At 41.7% G+C, this 20966-nt stretch overlaps 1 protein-coding gene and 1 long non-coding RNA gene across 2 annotated transcripts; both read right to left on the bottom strand.

The window, feature by feature from the left end:
• Positions 1–1685: 1685 nt before the first annotated feature.
• Positions 1686–4513, bottom strand: LOC131003763 (uncharacterized). Its single transcript, XM_057930312.1, has 2 exons — positions 4150–4513; positions 1686–2876 (listed from the first exon to the last, which is right to left on the bottom strand). The coding sequence occupies exon 2, from the start codon at positions 2873–2875 to the stop codon at positions 1985–1987; it is 891 nt and encodes a 296-aa protein (XP_057786295.1). The 5' UTR covers position 2876; positions 4150–4513; the 3' UTR covers positions 1686–1984.
• A 380-nt stretch (positions 4514–4893) lies between these two features.
• On the bottom strand, positions 4894–15437 carry LOC131003766 (uncharacterized). The gene is made up of 2 exons (XR_009094788.1): positions 13906–15437; positions 4894–5862 (listed from the first exon to the last, which is right to left on the bottom strand). It is a non-coding gene; the product is annotated as an uncharacterized LOC131003766 (long non-coding RNA).
• Between the last annotated feature and the right edge of the window lie 5529 nt (positions 15438–20966).

Raw genomic sequence — 20966 nt, 5'->3', positions numbered from 1 at the left:
TTTGCATTGCTGATAATACAACAGGTGTTTTCCTCTTTTGCCTTTCCATGCCGTAGAAGCAAGTAGGTTATTTTCCTGGTGGTTGAAAACAGATTTCCCTCATTTTGCATCGAATCGTCGCATAATTTTCCGTCAACCAATCCATTCCAAGAATAATGTCCACGTCCCACATCGGCATTAAATACAAACATTTAGCTGTCATCTTAAGGGGACCTAACTCAAAGTCTAAGTTAGGACAAGTGTGCTTAGTTGTGATACCCTTGCCTAGAGGAGTCATTACCCCCATTTTATTTTTATCTTGTTCTACATTAAGCTCAAAGGTATCTACGCAGGCATATGATATGAATGAATGCGAGGCACCAGTGTCAAATAACACGATGATAGGCACACCCTTTAATTGACCCATACCTGCCAGGTTACCTTAGTTCTTCTCAAAAGGTTTCTGCTCTAGGGCAAAAATCCGTTGGTGTTGTTGTTGATTCAACGGCTGCTTCTGTGGTGGTTGTTGTTGCTGCTGCTGCTGCTGTTGTTGTCGCTGTTGTTGCTGTGGTTGATGTTGTTGTTGTGGCGGTGGAAAGTTTCCCTCCATAGCCTTTAGATTTGGAGTTGGGTTGGGGTACAGTCTTCCCCCTCTATTACCTCGTTGCTTATTTGGGCATTGGTTCGAGAAATGCCCCGCTTGTCCACATGTATAACAGCTGTTACTACCAGCCTTACAAATTCCAGTATGCATTTTATTGCATTTAAAACACGGTGGAATTCCCTGTTGTCCCAGAGGTGGTTTGACATTTGCAGAGAATTGTTGCTGACCCGGTCCTTGCCATATCCTCTTGTTGGGCTGATTTTGATATTCCCACTTTCTTTTTCCTTTCTGAGTTGAATTTTGATTAGCAAAAGGAGGATTCATAGGCGCTCGTGGCTTCGCCTGGTACTGAGGTGGCTCTGGTGCTTGAGGTGTCTTCTCGGGCTGCATAGCTAGTTCCATGTCAAGTGCCCTATTCAGAGCTTCAGCATAAGTTAAAGTATCTTGACTTGCCAATATCACTCGGATATCTTGTCTCAGTCCAGCACAGAAAAGCTCAGACATCTTTTGATCTGTGTCTACTTTATATGGAGCATAACGAGCTAAGTCGCAGAATTCACGGTTATATTCTGCAACAGTCTTCTTCCCTTGCTTCAAATTAGTAAATTCCATTTCCTTTTGCTTACGATAACTTCGGGGAACGTATTTGTCAACAAGAGCAGTTTTGAATTGTTCCCAAGTTAAATTCTCCATTTGTTCCGGAGTATAAGTCTTTTGCCTAGCCTCCCACCAGTAGTCGGCTGAGCCTTTTAGTTGAAACGATGTGCATAAAAGACGTTCTTGATCATTACACCTTAGGAAATGAAAGATTCGCTCCATAGATCGGATCCATTCTTCAGCTTCTACCGGATTTCCTGTCCCACTAAAAGTAGGTGGGTTCTGACGAAGAAAAAGTTCTTCTATTCTTCTTTCAGGTGGTGGAGATGGAGGTGGTGTAGGTTCCTGATCATATACACCAGCTAGTTCTCGATTTCTTCTTTTAGGCGGCATTCTATTATCAATACATAAAGTCTATATTAAATACATCATTATTGCAAAATAACTCATACTTAAGCAATTGTATTTAACTCATCATACTCAACAAATAGTAACTCATGAAATGTGCTAAATGACCGCGTAGGTCATCATCATATATCATCAGGTAAAAGCTGCCTCCTCAGAGGACTTTTACAAAATAGCAGGGATATGTACAACAAAAATCCCTAGTACTAATCCTGATGTTCTACTATATAAACATCACAACTAGTACTATGCCACGGTGCGATCTACTAGACTCCGCATCCGTATCATCAAAACACATATATACATCTACACACCACACATAGCTATATACATCTATGTACATACATAAAGTTACTACACCTCCTATCTAACCATCATCAAAGAGTAGCTAACATCTGCTCATGCTGCACTGGACTCGCTAGGCTCCGTCTCTATCTCGCCCTCATGTTGTGGAACCTCGTGAACTCTCACACCCTTACCTGCAGAATCCTTCCTCAAGCACACACGTATCGTCTGACTGTGTGTCTCTGCCTCGTGTGTATCATCTGAGTCGACTACCACATCTGCTTGATTTAGATCTATCGGTTCTCGGCGTATGGTTCCAACAGTTGGCTGCATTCCAGGAGAATCCACATGATCTCGAGGTACACCAGGCGGTCTGGAAGGTCCAGCTTCAAACTCGTCGCGGGTGCGGGTTCCAAGGATGGTACAGTCGGACATGAGTGTTTGTTGAGAAGTTGTCTCACTACCGGAGGAAACCACTATGTAAATCGGTGTAGGAGAACGAAGTAGGGCAGCTATCTCATCATCAGTATCAGACTCAAGGAGTGGGGCCACCTGAACTGGCTCGGGCGGCACATACGGGGCAGGGTCATCTCGTGGTAGGAAATCAGCAATGCCTCCTCCAGCTTGGATGTAGTCTCCTGGTAGCGTGTATGGTCCATAAGGAGCTGCCCCATAACGGTAATACTGATGACTAACCGCTGCTACGAAACCTGGAAAATCTACATACAGGTCGTACTCTTCACCGTAATGGTATAAGTAGTCTGAGGCAATGGAGGTGGCCCAACCCTTCCAGTCGGATGGAAGTAGAGTCAACAGTCGAATAATGCCATCATACGAGGAGATCCCATACATGCTAGCTGCCAACCAGTGCTCGTGGAAGTGGGCAAGAAATTTCCCCAATGTATCTCTCCAGCACATGCCATAGTGAAGGTACTCCCAACGAATCTCATCACGTGTCGCTCTAGCACTAACTCTCTTCCTCGCGGTACGTAGGGTACGAGCCATCCTGCCCAATATAACCTTTACAACTTAGCTTAACATAATACTCATAAAAACTAACTCCTAATAAATATCCCAAATAAATGAAATAGTTCACTCAAATAACACATACTTAAATAATTAAATACTCATCTAAATCACTTACAAAATCATAAAAAGTTTAAAAATAAACAATAATCCAAAATTAATCTCATAAATATATCCATCACTTCATTCATCAGAATCTCAAACTCTTTAAATCACATCAAAATAATTTTTTTGAATGGAAATAATTTAAACTCATACCTGATTAAGCTGGATGAGATGGTGTGCTGAGCATTCATCATTAATATTCTAGTAGTCTAGAGATACAATCTAGACTAAACTCAAAATAATTTAGGCTCAGAGCAAAGGGCCTGCTCTGATACCACTTTGTCGCAGCCCGGCCTAGGAGGAAGATAGCTAGACCAGGTATCATACGACTAGGGTGGAGAAACGAGAGATGGAAAGTAATTGAAAGGAAACTAAGACAATTAAATAATTAACAACTTACATACATAATCAATGAATTTCACAAGGTTCGGCATCATCAAACTTTAACAAAAGAAGTTTAAACCAAATAAACATCATAACCAAGATTTGTCAAGCTCATATACAGGTTAAAGTTTTTAAAACATTCTACAACACGGCAAAAGTGATAAGAGAGACAAAGTGTTGCAGCGGAGTACATAATTGGACATTATGTATGAAGACACAATATCCTGAGCCTATTACTATTTACATAAACAAAAAGCTCCAGCTCAGCACACTTCCATTTTCATCCAAACTTAACCCGCACATTTAAAAAGATATGCAGGGATGAGTACCACAAGCACTCAGTGAACATATGCCGAAAACATTTAAAACTCTGCATGATAATGCTATATATTGAACTTGCCACTTTAAGCAATACACAAGGGATTTTCTGAAGCAACCTGTGTTTGCTAAACTGTTTTTACATAGTATTTGAAAGTGTCTGCGCAGACTAAGTTCTCATGTAAGTATGTACCATATCTACTAGTCTCAATAAACACGTTGAGAAGTAGGCCTCCTTCCCAAACGTAACGACAAGCTAACTCAAGGTTAACCGTCACTCTGTGTACACAAATCCTGACTCGCTCAGGATCCGAATTCGTTCTTCTACGTAGATGGTATCATACAAATCTTAAACATTGGCAAGTCAACAATTTGAAAATAAATGCATACACTTAAACTTTATATATTAAAGTATGCATCTTTGTTTCTTGAGTTAGTAAGCCCACCTGATATGTTTCTCTTACTTCGTACTCTAGTGTCAGGCTCGTTCCTAGCCGGGACCTTTAAATAGATAAAAATTTCGTAAGAAAAATAAGTAAGTAAAATATATATATCTAATATTATAACAATAACTCATGTTTCCTGTTAACTTATTATTCTAACATTTCCTCACATCATATCATCAATACAATAACACCACTCATCCTCTTAACTCAATAAGGAAAAAAAAAAAAGAATAAGCCCACAGATGTTTGTCAACTCTCACTGAAAAGATACATATTTAGTTTAATAAACTATCTTTATCAATCTCCTCAATCTCTTTGAAATAAAATCTCAATGATGATCTCAATTTAAACTCAATTATTAAAGTCACTAATCTCATCCATATGCATAAAAAAAATAGAAACTTTATCAATTCCCTGGTCTTTATACTATAGAGCTGTTGATGCGTCTTCGACTTTTGGGCCATTTGGCCCTCTTTTTTCCTTTATTTGTGTCAGTTTTAGGTCTGTCCGGGGAAAAAACGAAGTTGTAAAGGAAGGAAGGTCAGTAGAGCGGAAACGGAAGAAATGCGGTCAGAATGGGCACTACCGAGCCCAGATTGCTAAGTCATGTTTACCAGCATGGAGCTTCTGTAACGACCCGACTTCTCCAAGGCAAAAAGAAATAGGAAAATAATTGAAGAATTTAATTGAGCTGAATAAAATTGATAATTTACCCATTAAATCGGGTATTCGTATCTAAAGAGATAAGATGAAAGAAGATAAAATGAAAGGCGTTGAGAGATGCCAATCAAATGACAATATTCAAACTCAGGATCGCATAGGTTTAGTTTCGTGACTCTGATTATAATCATTGATAGCTTCACTAATAGAAATATGGGTTAAGAGTCTAAGCCCAACAAGATAATATTGTACCACATAATAGAAGTTTCAATTTAGGGAATGGAGAACGAGGTGACAAGCTAGTCATTAGCGGAAGCAAAAGACATCGTAGAACCCTAGCCTCAGCTCAGTCCCGTCTGCACCAACCGATCAACCTGAAAACATTTGAAAATAATTTGGGCTGAGTACTAATGTACTCAGTGGGCACAAGTTTTCGAAATATTTTATGAAGTAATCGAAGCAGTTTATCCAATATCACAATCATGACTTAGAAGGTTTTAAAACGGAATCCCACTTCTAAGCATGACAAAACTTTTCTTCATTAAGTGGCGCGCCATGTACGTTCGATTGTTACTCACTTCCTCCCTACATTCACTGATCTCGGGACGCACCCAGTCAGATCCAAAATCTGTTATTGATCTCGGGACGCACCCGGTTCGGAATCAATAACCTTAACTGTGCTCCGGATAACCTCCTGTCAAGCACCGTGCTCCGGATAACCTCCTGTCAAGCACCCACCCTTATAACGTTCTAAATCTGTTAGTGCACGATGGTGATCAACCTATCGAGCCACTAACCCTGTGTACACAATCCTCATTTAGCGTGTTAGGCCAAATGAGAATCTCGATCGATGCTTAAGTGAGCCTTAAACAATTACAGAACGCACATAAAAACATTTATATTGGATAAACAGATAATTTTCATGAAATATCAGAGCTTATATAACTCAAGATACATTGTATGTAAAATAAAGCTCACCTGAATAGGCAAAGCCTGTAGTTTAATCGTAAACCCGTCACGGAAACGCAGTGCTAATCCTCCTGATCCTCAAGCCTACAAGAAATCTATTCTTAATAGGTCTCTTGGTGCTATTCTAACTTCTAAACAAATATGGGGATTGCTAACTAGTGATACACCTTGCCCGAATAAGAATTCTATAATATCTTTAAGTGAATCCATAAACTTTTAATACATAATTAATAACTTAATAGATATAATTAATAATATTAAATTTAAAACTTATAAAATAATTAATAATTTAAAAATATAAAATCTTAATCTTGGGAGAAAATTAATAAAGTTTATTAAATCATTTACATACCCAAAATAATAATTATGTCCAAGAAAATAATTTAAAGACTTGTTCAATTTAAATGAGCCCAAGTAAATTAAATGAATAGAGCCCATCAGATGGATGAAATCAGCCCAACACATACTTTAAAAACTCGGCCCATTAAAGAAAAATCCATCAGCTTTTGAAAAGAGCCCAAAACTTACAAGGAAACCTAAAAATCTAAAATGAAAAGCCAAAAATTCACTCTCTCTCTCCTCACACTCATCATCGGCTCCCTCTCTTTCCCTCTCTATCCGCCGCCCTCTCTCTCTCCCACATGAAGCCACGCCGTCGCCCCTCTTCCCGACGAGTCATCGCCGGGAACCACCTCTGGCCGTAAGCCATGTTTCTCTCCTCCTCCCATCTGTCCCTCTCTCAACTCTCGCGTCCTCTCTCTCCAATTGCTCTGCCAGTCCGCCCTTCCTCCCAAGCTCCAGCCGGCCGCCTGCTCCAGCTCCGGCGAAGTCGCCGGATCCGAGGCCTCCCTCACTCATCGCCTCCCTTCTCTCGCGTTTTCGGCAGCGGACGGCCAAGAAGGGACGCCGCCGCTGCTGCTCCGTTCACGCCGCGTTAGCGGCGCTTGGCCTTCGGCCGCGCCGCCCCAGCCTCGCCCACGACGTCGCCTCGCTCCGACTCCGTCTGTCTTGGCCGTGGGTGGTCGGCGGGCTGCAGCAACGCATGCAGCGCCGGCAGCCGCGGCCTTGACAGCTCGGCGTCGAGCTCGGACAGCCCGTACCCATCTCCCTCTCGTCTCTCACACTCAACAAGGCAACGAAAAGAGAAATCTCAGATTTGAAAAGATTTGATTTTTGGGTGTTTTGAGTTTCTGAAATTTTAAGTTATAAGGAAGAGAAGTTATTCTACTGATGTGTTCTTGTGTGAGCATCAAAAACAATAAGAAATGATTTCGTGTACAGTCCTTGAGTTCTCTGATATAAGCTGGGTTTATTCTCTATGATTCTTCTTCATTTTCTTAACAACATGGATGAAAATGTAGAAGAGAAATTATAAATGTATGGAGTTTGAGGTAACCTTGTGTGGAGTTGTTCTCGAAGGCGTTGCTGGAGTTGTTTGAGAGTTTCTTGATTTACTGAGTATGGTTGAAAACAGCTGCAGAGATTGGAGAGTGCAGGGATTGGAGTGGAGTGTGGATGGCTTGTGGGTTAGGAGCATACTTAAATGAAGGTGGAGGGAGGTTGCGTGTAGGATGAATTGGCAAGATTTGTACTGCAGAATTTTTGGGAAAATGAGAGATTTGATACTGCATAATTTTTGGGGAAAATGAGAGATTTTTGGAGAAAAGAGAAAATGTTTCAGCTTTCACGCTCTGCACTCACCAAAACTCCCAATTTTGGGCTATTGATGAGCTCACAAAATTTGGGCTGCAGGCCCATAAAAATTATTCAACTCACAGGTAAAAATATTTATTGGGCTTGAGGCTGATCAGAAAATATATAAATAAGTGAATAAATAATTACATGAAATTAAAGATACTTGTGGGAACGTTTTCATGTACCTAATAAAACGGCCTCAAGGCCTTAAATCGATAGCGTAATAATAAAGAACTCAATTATAAAATAAATCTATTTGAAATAATATAACTTATTAAAATCGGGCGTGTATCAATAGTATACTAATTAAAGGTCGTCTATATTCCCTATGAAAGGGTCGGGATATCACACACCACCACCCTTAAAGCAAATTTCGTCCTCGAAATTTACATGCCCTTGAAGTCTAACTAAGGGTATAGAGTCTTTTTTTTTTTTTTCTCTTTCAAACTCTCACATCGCTTTTTCTACACCATGGTGGTGACAAGGTACTAATCAAGGGAATTTGCTTGTTTCTTAAAACTTGAACTCCTTTGCTCAAGAATCTGGATTGGCCTATCTCCATAGCTTAGGTCTTGGCTAGAACTACTTCATCATGCTTTACTGTGTGCTTTGGATCAACACGTACTTTCGTCATTGTGAAACATGAAACACATCATTCACGTTCAAATTGCTAGGTGGCAGTGCCAACATATAAGCTACGAGTCTCATTCTATCTAGAATCTCGAAATGTCCAATATAGCGAGGTCGCAATTTACCTATTCTTTCGAAACAGATAACTCCTTTTGTTGGGGAAATTTTGAGAAAGACTCGGTTCCCGGCATTGAATTCCATTTCAGTGCGTCGTGTATCAGCATATGACTTTTCTCTATCTTATGTTTCTTTTACCATCTGCTTAATCTGGTCGACTTTCTCAATCATCCACTGAACTAGTCCCGGTCTCAACAGTTTTCATTCACCTGCTTCTTCCCAGTAAAGTGCTGATCTGCATTTACGTCCATATAGCGCTTCGTAAGGTCATTCCAATCGTTGACTGGTCATTATCGGTGAACTCTACGAGGGGTAGCAGATCATCCCAATTTTTCTCCTTTGTCTGCAATAGTTGCTCAAAACATGTATTTCAATACTATAATAATACGTTCAGATTGACCGTCCGTTTGGGGGTGGTAGGTTGTGGCGAGGTTCAGTGTGGTGCTCAACGTTTCTTGTAAGCTCTTCCAAAATCTAGCTGTGAATTTGGAATCACGATAATATGTGATTGACCCAGGTACACCGTCAAGACGCGCAATTTCTTTAACATATAGCTTTGCAAACTTCTCCAATCCGAAAGTCATTTGTATGTGGAGGAAATGCATTGATGTTGATAGGCGATCGCTGATCTTGGTAAGCTCACCACAAAGTCCATGTTGATATGTTCTCATTTCCATTTAGGAATAGGTAATTGTTGCAACATTCCATACGACATTTGATGCACAGCTTTAACTTGTTGACAGGCGTGACATCGCTGCACAAACGACGCTACATCTCTTTTATTTCATCTCCATAAGAAAATTTGCTTCAATCCCAGTACATCTTCGTGTTGCCTAGATGTGCAGCGTAAGGAGTATCATAAACCTCCCTCAAAATCTCGTTCTTCAACTCTTCTTTTTGTGGCACGCACAATCTTTCACCAACCGATAGTGTATTATACTTATCTTCAGATAATCCCTTAGTTTCACTCGTTCTTGCCGCAAGACGCATCTTCTCTAAGTACCAATCTCCCATTTGTGCTTGCACAATTATTTCTCTTAAATCATGTTTAGCTACTAGTGCAGCTACACAACCTGATACTATCTCCGGATGATGAACAATTTCTAAACTGAGTGAGGCGAAGTCACGAATCAGTTCCTTTTATTGGGTGATGAAATACCCTAATTTGGCATTCGTCTTTTGACTTAGGGCGCCAGCTACTATATCCACTTTCCTGGGGTGGTAAGTGGTAACTGATGGCGCAATCGTAATCCTTCACTAATTCGAGTCATCCTCGTTGTCTTATGTTCAAATTCCTTTGCTCGAAGAAATACTCAAGCTCTTATGGTTTGTAAAGATCTCACACTTAATTCTATAGAAGTAGTGTCTCCAAATCTTCAGCTTGTACACGACGGCCGTGAGCTCTAAGTCATGAGTTGGGTAGTTCAGCTCATGGGGCTTCAGTTGATGAGACGCGTAGGCTATCGCTTTCTGATTTTGCATCAACACGCAACCTAGCCCTAGCTTTGAGGCATAATGCCAACACCACAAATCCTCCATTTTCTTCTGGGGCAGTAGTCAGCCTTGTCTTGAGTTCCTAAAAATTTTGTTCACAAGCTTCGGACTAAAAGTACTTGATTCTCTTTCTCAAAAGCTAAGTCATTGGCCCAACCAATTTTTTTAAGAATCCCTCAATGAATCTTTTGTAGTAGCCCGCTAGACCGAGGAAACTTCTGATCTCATTAACGTTTGATGGTGCCTTTCATTCTTTGACTGCTTCGACCTTGGCAGGGTCCACTTTGATTCCTTCAGTCGACATGATGTGACTGAGAAACATCACTTCTCCTAACCAAAACTTACACTTGTGGAATTTGGCGAGTAGTCTCTCATCCTGCAACGTCTCGAGTACGATGCGCAAGTGTTCTTCGTGTTGTTCTTCAGTCTTAGAGTTGATGGGGATGTCCTCAATGAGCACTAAGACAAAACTATCGAGATACTGATGGGACACTTTATTCATTAGATCCGTGAAAACGGCTGGGGCATTTATTAATCCAAAAGCATCACTGTGAACTTGTAATATCCGTAATGCGTTTGAAATGTTGTCTTAGAAATGTCTTCCCTTTTCATCTTGAACTGATGGTAACCAGAGTTTAGGTCAATCTTGGAAAAGACACCAGCTCATTTCAGCTGATCAAGCAGGTCACCTATCCTCGCAAGAGGATATCTATTCTTTATTGCGAGCATATTTAGTTTTCTATAATCGATACCCATTCTTATCGAACCATCTTTCTTCTCGACGATTAGGGCTGGTGCTCTCCACGGTGATACGTTAGTCTGTATGTAACCTAGGTCTAGCAATCCTTGCAGTTGCACTTTCAATTCCTGTAGCTTTGGTGGGGCCATTCTATGCGGCGTCTTAGATACTAAAGCTGTTCCAGGTTCTAGGTCAATTGTAAATTCTAGTTGTCGGTCTGGTGGCAAACTGAGAAATTCTTTAGGAAAAACATCTTTGAATCTCGAACAACTGGAACTTCTTCGATCGTTTTCCTCTGGTTCTGGTTCTCCTTTCCTCATTAACTTGGTAGTAGTGACTCAATCGTGAGAGCTCTGATAAGTGTTTGTGCATAGGTGAGACCTCTATGACTCGCTAGGAAAATTGATACCTCATTGCGCAGTCCGTTCCTAAACTTCTCCGCACGTTTCTCAGGTTCCATAACTCGTTTTATTTTCTTTTTCGGTAACATCCCGGTGTGTACTTCTTATATAACTCTGCCAAGAGTAATCCCCGGTGAAATCCTCCCATTGCTTTGATCCACTGCTCGGCAATCATAGGACTGCCTAAATCGTCAAACATATGTGGCTTCTCTTTGCAAAATCCTCTCATTACTAAATGGTCTGGTGCTATTTGTGGTGCAACCTCATCAGGGGTAGTTCCTCGTCGTCGTCCACGCTAACTTATTGCCATATCCATTGTGTATTTAAAGGTTCAATTGGTTATACGACCTAACAGTACCGTGTGTGAATCAATCATAAGATTGGCGTGTTATGAGAAAGCAAATTTGAACAACACGCATCAGGTATGAATAAATTACTTATATATTTGCCTCAAAGAGGACTTTCATAATATTCAAAATAATAATGCATCTCAAAAAGGGTTCTTTTGATTAACACGATTAAACAATGACGGATCTAATTTAATCATAATAACTAGGCGTGTTATGGGGAAGAAAATTTTGAATAACACGCACTAAAGTATGAGCAATATACTTATATATTATATGCCTAAAAAAGGACTTGTATTATAATGAATGTAATTGTACTCCAACGGTTTCTTTGGAATACATAAGCATAATATGAGAATTTATTAAAAGAATTGAGGTTCTAGGTAAGGTCTGAGTTAGATGTAGAAGAGTTCGACCTTACAATCAAAAGGTTTGGTGATTATGTCAAAAGAAACGTGATTCCACACAACTGGTACCACCACTAATCTAATAACATATGCAGTCAATTGCTCTCTCGTGAATTTCTTGTGATAGCTTCCTCAATATTGTTCTCATGATCTTCTTACGATGTCAATGGCCTTGGCTTGGTGCTCTTGGTCAGCTGCGGAAAATTGTTGATCACAATTCTTGGGCATGTGTTGGTTGTCCCTATATTCCATTCATTAGAAAGGTGCCGCACGAGCCTCGTTGTTGATTCGATACCTAATACTCTTCCATTGCGCGCATCTATTCAAAACACGAAAATCCCCCAAAATTCCTTGAAGAAAACATCTAGGTTCTTGATGTAGTCATGGAACTTCTCGTCATATTGTTTTTGCAAGTACATTGGTGTCTAATGCTTGCAGAATTTATCGCCTTGTTTGCCCGTCAAAGAAAGATCAATGACATTCAAACAGAAATAGCGCAAGGCTAGATCTAACCAAGTTTCTATGTTTTATAAGCATCATAGGTATTCTGAGAGCATTCTATGTTCATCAAGGTCCTATTCCTCATCATTCTAAAGTTCTCTAGACAAAAGTCTAGTTTATAAAGATTGAAATCCTATCATAGAATTAGCTAGAGCATCTCTAACTATGAGGCAAAGCATACTCTTATAAGCTCATAGCTTTGTTGACTATTGAGTCAACCTACTCATAACTATCAGGTCAAAAAGGTCATAATTAACCGAAGTCAACAAATAATGCACTTATGCCGCCTGAAATATTACTCAACATGCATGAAGTTAAAAATCGTAACATATCCTTAATCATAACGATTCATAGAATCAAAACATAAACAACAAATATTTTCTCTTTCAAACATGCTTATGTGAGCTCAAAGAGACTCATCATAATATACTTCTCCTGAAAATAGATCATGTGGGCTCGGAGAGTCCCATCATGATTACATACTTTGCTTCTTGTAAGGACTCGTTGGTCCAGAAATCACACTTTTCTTTCTTTGCATAAACAATATCTCCTTGCATATGTGGAATCATTCAAGTATTTCACAAGATAATCATTTGCGCGCATTTTCTTGAAACAAAATCATTTATTTGAAATTTTTGATAACGTACCTTTGTTGATCAGGCAGTGAGACGATGAGCTGAGGGTTGCAGAATTGCTTAGTAGTCTAGAGGTACAATTCTAGACTTGAAATAGTTAAACTAGCGGTAGTCAGAGACACAAAAAAAAAACTTACGCTCTGATACCACTTGTAACGACCCGACTTCTCCAAGGCAAAAAGAAATAGGAAAATAATTGAAGAATTTAATTGAGCTGAATAAAATTGATAATTTACCCATTAAATCGGGTATTCATATCTAAAGAGATAAGATGAAAGAAGATAAAATGAAAGGCGTTGAGAGATGCCAATCAAATGACAATATTCAAACTCAGGATCGCATAGGTTTAGTTTCGTGACTCTGATTATAATCATTGATAGCCTCACTAATAGAAATATGGGTTAAGAGTCTAAGCCCAACAAGATAATATTGTACCACATAATAGAAGTTTCAATTTAGGGAATGGAGAACGATGTGACAAGCTAGTCATTAGCGGAAGCAAAAGACATCGTAGAACCCTAGCCTCAGCTCAGTCCCGTCTGCACCAACCGATCAACCTGAAAACATTTGAAAATAATTTGGGCTGAGTACTAATGTACTCAGTGGGCACAAGTTTTCGAAATATTTTATGAAGTAATCGAAGCAGTTTATCCAATATCACAATCATGACTTAGAAGGTTTTAAAACGGAATCCCACTTCTAAGCATGACAAAACTTTTCTTCATTAAGTGGCGCGCCATGTACGTTCGATTGTTACTCACTTCCTCCCTACATTCACTGATCTCGGGACGCACCCAGTCAGATCCAAAATCTGTTATTGATCTCGGGACGCACCCGGTTCGGAATCAATAACCTTAATTGTGCTCCGGATAACCTCCTGTCAAGCACCGTGCTCCGGATAACCTCCTGTCAAGCACCCACCCTTATAACGTTCTAAATCTGTTAGTGCACGATGGTGATCAACCCATCGAGCCACTAACCCTGTGTACACAATCCTCATTTAGCGTGTTAGGCCAAATGAGAATCTCGATCGATGCTTAAGTGAGCCTTAAACAATTACAGAACGCACATAAAAACATTTATATTGGATAAACAGATAATTTTCATGAAATATCAGAGCTTATATAACTCAAGATACATTGTATGTAAAATAAAGCTCACCTGAATAGGCAAAGCCTGTAGTTTAATCGTAAACCCGTCACGGAAACGCAGTGCTAATCCTCCTGATCCTCAAGCCTACAAGAAATCTATTCTTAATAGGTCTCTTGGTGCTATTCTAACTTCTAAACAAATATGGGGATTGCTAACTAGTGATACACCTTGCCCGAATAAGAATTCTATAATATCTTTAAGTGAATCCATAAACTTTTAATACATAATTAATAACTTAATAGATATAATTAATAATATTAAATTTAAAACTTATAAAATAATTAATAATTTAAAAATATAAAATCTTAATCTTGGGAGAAAATTAATAAAGTTTATTAAATCATTTACATACCCAAAATAATAATTATGTCCAAGAAAATAATTTAAAGACTTGTTCAATTTAAATGAGCCCAAGTAAATTAAATGAATAGAGCCCATCAGATGGATGAAATCAGCCCAACACATACTTTAAAAACTCGGCCCATTAAAGAAAAATCCATCAGCTTTTGAAAAGAGCCCAAAACTTACAAGGAAACCTAAAAATCTAAAATGAAAAGCCAAAAATTCACTCTCTCTCTCCTCACACTCATCATCGGCTCCCTCTCTTTCCCTCTCTATCCGCCGCCCTCTCTCTCTCCCACATGAAGCCACGCCGTCGCCCCTCTTCCCATCTGTCCCTCTCTCAACTCTCGCGTCCTCTCTCTCCAGTTGCTCTGCCAGTCCGCCCTTCCTCCCAAGCTCCAGCCGGCCGCCTGCTCCAGCTCCGGCGAAGTCGCCGGATCCGAGGCCTCCCTCACTCATCGCCTCCCTTCTCTCGCGTTTCCGGCAGCGGACGGCCAAGAAGGGACGCCGCCGCTGCTGCTCCGTTCACGCCGCGTTAGCGGCGCTTGGCCTTCGGCCGCGCCGCCCCAGCCTCGCCCACGACGTCGCCTCGCTCCGACTCCGTCTGTCTTGGCCGTGGGTGGTCGGCGGGCTGCAGCAACGCATGCAGCGCCGGCAGCCGCGGCCTTGACAGCTCGGCGTCGAGCTCGGACAGCCCGTACCCATCTCCCTCTCGTCTCTCACACTCAACAAGGCAACGAAAAGAGAAATCTCAGATTTGAAAAGATTTGATTTTTGGGTGTTTTGAGTTTCTGAAATTTTAAGTTATAAGGAAGAGAAGTTATTCTACTGATGTGTTCTTGTGTGAGCATCAAAAACAATAAGAAATGATTTCGTGTACAGTCCTTGAGTTCTCTGATATGAGCTGGGTTTATTCTCTATGATTCTTCTTCATTTTCTTAACAACATGGATGAAAATGTAGAAGAGAAATTATAAATGTATGGAGTTTGAGGTAACCTTGTGTGGAGTTGTTCTCGAAGGCGTTGCTGGAGTTGTTTGAGAGTTTCTTGATTTACTGAGTATGGTTGAAAACAGCTGCAGAGATTGGAGAGTGCAGGGATTGGAGTGGAGTGTGGATGGCTTGTGGGTTAGGAGCATACTTAAATGAAGGTGGAGGGAGGTTGCGTGTAGGATGAATTGGCAAGATTTGTACTGCAGAATTTTTGGAAAAATGAGAGATTTGATACTGCATAATTTTTGGGGAAAATGAGAGATTTTTGGAGAAAAGAGAAAATGTTTCAGCTTTCACGCTCTGCACTCACTAAAACTCCCAATTTTGGGCTATTGATGAGCTCACAAAATTTGGGCTGCAGGCCCATAAAAATTATTCAACTCACAGGTAAAAATATTTATTGGGCTTGAGGCTGATCAGAAAATATATAAATAAGTGAATAAATAATTACATGAAATTAAAGATACTTGTGGGAACGTTTTCATGTACCTAATAAAACGGCCTCAAGGCCTTAAATCGATAGCGTAATAATAAAGAACTCAATTATAAAATAAATCTATTTGAAATAATATAACTTATTAAAATCGGGTGTGTATCAATAGTATACTAATTAAAGGTTGTCTATATTCCCTATGAAAGGGTCGGGATATCACAGCTTCGGCCAACAAGTACCTCTCCAATTCAACTTGGGGCATGGGAACCTGGAGCAACCACCTGGTATGAGCCAAACCGATAAGAGCAGTCAGTCTGATCGTTACCAGAAGAAGCAGACAGCCAGAGCCATAAAAGGAAGGTCAATCTCGAAGATCCCATGGAACAAGCGGAAGGTTGAAGAAGAAACTGGAAGGGTCGAAAGAATAAGAAGAAACTGGAAGGGTCGAAAGAATGGGAAGGGTTGACTAAGCTTGCAGCTGGACGCCATCCTCAATCGGATCAATCAAAGATTGAGCTAATTAAGGAAAGAAGATCCCGGCGAAGATTTGGAACCGGCGCAGCTAGGGTTAGGCCTCTACCATCCGGCAGTATAAAAGGAAAACAGTGTGCAGCGTGCACAAGTTCTGGAACCCCTTGAAACTTTTGTTACTTTAGTTATCATTTTAAGATCGCCGTGTGTGGCATCCAAAACATTATTTACAATTCCGTATTTTCCCTTTTCCGTTGTGTTATTACTTTTGGACAAGTTCGAAGGCTTGAAGCCTAGGTACTATTTTATCTATTTCAGCATTTCATTTCGTTCTATCATGCGTTTAATTCTTTTTGCATTTATGAATTGTGTTATGTGTGAGTAATTCCCTTGGTGAGGTTTTAGGGGGTGGAAGTAATTGTTGTTAACATGTAAACATTCGTGACGTGAGGCACTTGTTCTTTCGGTTGAATCTCGTGGTTCCGGAAGGATCTGTTCAAAACCATGAGCAGTAGGGGCCTAACGGGTGATCTCCGTTCGGTAAAACGCTGCCCATGTCAAGCAAAGGCCAGGGCATACCAAGATGTAACAATCGGTATGCCCAAGACCGAGTAGCTGAGCAGCGTCAACAAAAGGCGTTGCAGATCCGGAAGGTGGGGAGAGGATTGATGGGATACACTGTCCCTCCTCAGTCTTGGGCTTCTCTAGAGACTATCCATCAACTGTGACGAGGCATAAAGCCATGGTTATCAAACGAGGAAAGCAATCTCGGCGCCGTAGCATGTCTATGACTGGTCGGCTGACAAAGCCGGAAATAGTTGAGTCCAGGAGGCATGTGTCACTAGAAGCGCAAAGTTGGGGACCTCGGGAGAGAAGGTTGGTGAGGGCCATACTTGGTGAGTAACGGGTATGGCTACTATCTAAGGAGGAGTGAAGCACTGCCTTGTGACCGGGGATTGTGTGACCTTCGAACCAAGTGACCACAATGAGATCAACCATCCTATATGTGAAGTACAATCCCTTGAAACTCCCCAATGTCTTTGGGCCACGCCTTGGAATTGTATGGATCATCAGTGTGCCTATGACCGAAACGAATGTTAACAACAGTTACGACCTAACCGAATAACCTCACCCCTTGTTATTATTGATCTTGTTTATTTCTTGTGCAGCGTATACAGATTGAGAATTGTGACACCTCAGTTTGTCGTAGGAGAACAAAGTGGTTCCTCACTCCCTGTGGGATTCGACCCTGCGCTTACCGCTAAGACTAAGTTCTTATCGTGAGAAGTAGGAGCGTGTATTGTCCGTACTGGGCTTACACAGGTATTTTGTCCACACCGCACGACGGGTGTGTGTCAAAATTGGCGCCGTTGCCGGGGAGTGACGCGCAGCAATTTTGTTCTCTCCTCATTCCATCTTCCGCTACTGGTGTATGCGTGGAACTCGTAGAGCTGTAAGAGCATTGGTGTTTGACCCCGATATTGATCGAACAGAAAGACGACTACGCGCAGAAGCACGAATAGCGAGACGCGAAGCTATGGCAGAAGCCGAACAAGCAGATGTCGTACCGGAGCAGACCCTCAGACAGTTGGCATACCCAACTAACCTCAACTTGAGGCCGAACGGAATCACCTTACCCGCAAATCCGTTCGCACCTCGTCGGTATGACATGAAGCCATCATTGCTTCAGATCTTACCGAAGTTCAATGGATATCAAGGAGATGACCCTCATACTCATCTCCAAGATTTTGAGATGACAATCATGCACCAATCAAATGACGAGCAGCAAGAGTATGTCAAGTTAATACTTTTCCCTTTTACCTTGGTGGACAATGCAAGAAGATGGTTGTATGACCTACCCGAGGGGAGTGTCACTACATGGGCACAATTGCAACAGGCTTTCCTGGAAGAATTCTTCCCAGCAGCACGAGTGGAGCGGATGCGATGGGATATCCGCAGCATCAGGCAAGATGGGCTAGAATCCTTCTACGAATACTGGACGAGATTCAAGAGAATGTTAAGCAATTGCCCCCATCACCAAATCTCTCCAAAAGATCAGGTGGAGAGCTTCGTAAAGGGCATGCGGAGGAACGATCACAGTCTGGTATTAGCAGCCTGTAATGGGTCATTGATGAGCAAAACCCCGTTGGAAGTCTTCCAACTGTTGGGTACCATGGCAGAAGAATCACGTGATGAAGGGCATGAAAGGAATCTGGAGAAGCCAAGGAAAGCTGAAGAAAAAGGGGAGATGTCTAATTTGGAGAAAACGATGGAGAAGAGCATGAATGAACTCAAGGAACTTCTGTCGGGCTTGACTATACCGAAGAAGATTCGCCAGAGTGGCCTTTGCGATGCCACTGGACACCAATCTGAAAATTGTCCAAATTTTGGTGAAGATATTGTTGATGTCAATGTCATCGGAGGACATGATGGGAATCCACGAAAGTACGATCCTTATGCAAATACTTACAATCCTGGGTGGAGGGATCACCCCAACTTTCGGTGGAAGCAAGATGGTCAGCCCCAGCAGCAGAACAATATGGGCGCACCAATGCAACGTCCTCAGTATAATCAGAACCAGCATCAACAACAGTACCAGTTAGGACCACCTCAACACCACAACCAGAATCAGCAACAACCTCCTTACCAACCCCCACATCGGAGAGCACCTTGGGAAGAAGCAATTGAAAGCATGGCTAAGGAGAGCGAGAAGTTTCGCAATGAAATTCGAGCCGGCATGAACCAAACTAACCAGCAAATTAGTCATTTGACTAAAGCAGTGGCCAAACTAGAGGAGAACGCTGGTAAACTCCCAGCCATGGGAATCAACCCCAGAGAGCATGCCCAAGTGGTGTTAACCGAGTTTCCTGAGGGGGAAGAAAAGGAGGAAGAATTGTTAGCAGAGGCTGAATCGCTTCGAGGAGGCTGGAATAAGAACGGGAAGGGTCCAACTGATGAACAAGTTAGAGGTAGCAACCCAACCGAAGCACCTTACCCAGGACGCCTGAAACAGAAAGCTAGAGAAAAAGAAGCAAGTGAAATGATGAAGATGTTTCAAAAGGTTGAGTTGAGCGTACCTCTACTCGATGCCATTAGGCAAATTCCTAAATATGCTAAATTCTTGAAAGACCTTTGTTCAAGAAAAGTCAAAATGGAGGAAGAGGTCCGCTACGTGATGGGAGAAAGTGTTTCGGCAGTGATCCAACGGAAGCTTCCCACTAAGCGAAAGGATCCAGGGATGTTTACCATTCCATGCAACATAGGAGGAACCAACATGGATAAGGCAATGATGGACCTAGGGGCCTCCATTAATGTGATGCCATTGGCTGTGTACAAGAGATTGAATGTTGGCGAGATGAGGAACACCCGTGTGGTCATACAGTTGGCTGACAGGTCCAACGCTTACCCTGAAGGAGTAGTGGAGGACGTACTGATCAAGGTTGGAGATTTGATTTTCCCAGCAGACTTCTATGTTCTAGATACCGGACCTGAAACTGGAGAGAATGCCATACTATTGGGAAGGCCGTTCATGATGACTGCCGGAACCAAGATCGATATGAAAACCGGAATATTGACATGTGAGTTCGACGGAGTTCAAGTGGAATTCAATATCTATGAGACCATGAAGAGGAAACAAGCAATGGAGACGGTGGACATGGTCGATGTATTTGAACCCTTGGTGCAAGAACAAGGAATTACTTTCGGTTCCAGGGATACCACAGAGAAGGTGATTCAGTATGGTCTAACGGATCGGGATGCTGAGCATATGGAGGACGATGAAATGAAGGAAGCTATCATGGAGCTCTACTCCCTCAGAGAAAGCACCTTAGAAGCCGAGGTGGAGGTAGACCAGAAGATCAAGGAATTAATCCAGGAAGTCTATCTAGCTGGAGGAGCAGAGACAAGCAAACCGGAGTTGTTGGCTCAGTATGGGCAGAACAAGAAGCTGCTACCTTCCATCCAGAAAGCACCCATTTTGGAGCTCAAGCAATTACCTAAGCATTTACAATATGCTTATCTGGGACCAGAAGAGACGCTACCAGTCATCATCAGTTCTGTTCTAACTGTCGTGCAGCAAGAGAGATTGGTCAGAGTATTACGAGAAAACAGGGAAGCCATCGGTTGGACCTTAGCTGATATTAAAGGCATCAGTCCTACGGAGTGCATGCATCACATTTACCTTGAGGAGGGAGCCAAACCCGTTCGGGATTCTCAAAGGAAGATGAACCCGGTCATGAAAGAGGTAGTGCTGAAAGAAATTCTCAAGCTGTTGGAGTTGGGAATCATCTACCCCATATCCGATAGCCAATGGGTGAGTCCAGTCCATGTCGTACCGAAGAAGTCAGGGATACAGGTTGTAGAGAATGATCAAGGCGAGCTTATGCCCACCCGTTTGCAAACTGGATGGAGAGTTTGCATTGATTACAGGAAGCTGAATGATGCAACCAGGAAGGACCACTTCCCACTGCCCTTTATCGACCAGATATTGGAAAGGTTGGCCGGTAATGCCTATTACTGTTTTCTAGACGGATACTCCGGATACATGCAAATTTTTGTGGCACATGAGGACCAGGAGAAAACCACTTTCACCTGCGTATTTGGGACATTTGCATACCGGAGAATGCCGTTCGGACTCTGCAACGCACCAGGAACTTTTCAACGGTGTATGATGAGCATCTTCTCCGACCTATTGGAGAATTGCATTGAAGTCTTCATGGACGATTTCACCGTGTATGGTAGCTCTTTCGACACATGTTTAAAACACCTAGAACTCGTCTTGAAAAGATGTGTGGAGAAGAGTTTGGTCCTCAATTATGAAAAATGCCATTTTA

Source organism: Salvia miltiorrhiza, unplaced genomic scaffold, assembly GCF_028751815.1.
Source record: "Salvia miltiorrhiza cultivar Shanhuang (shh) unplaced genomic scaffold, IMPLAD_Smil_shh original_scaffold_266, whole genome shotgun sequence".
NCBI classification, from domain to species: Eukaryota; Viridiplantae; Streptophyta; class Magnoliopsida; order Lamiales; family Lamiaceae; genus Salvia; species Salvia miltiorrhiza.
The sequence above is the reverse complement of the archived record's forward strand: the minus strand, read 5'-3'. Positions and strand labels throughout refer to the sequence as shown.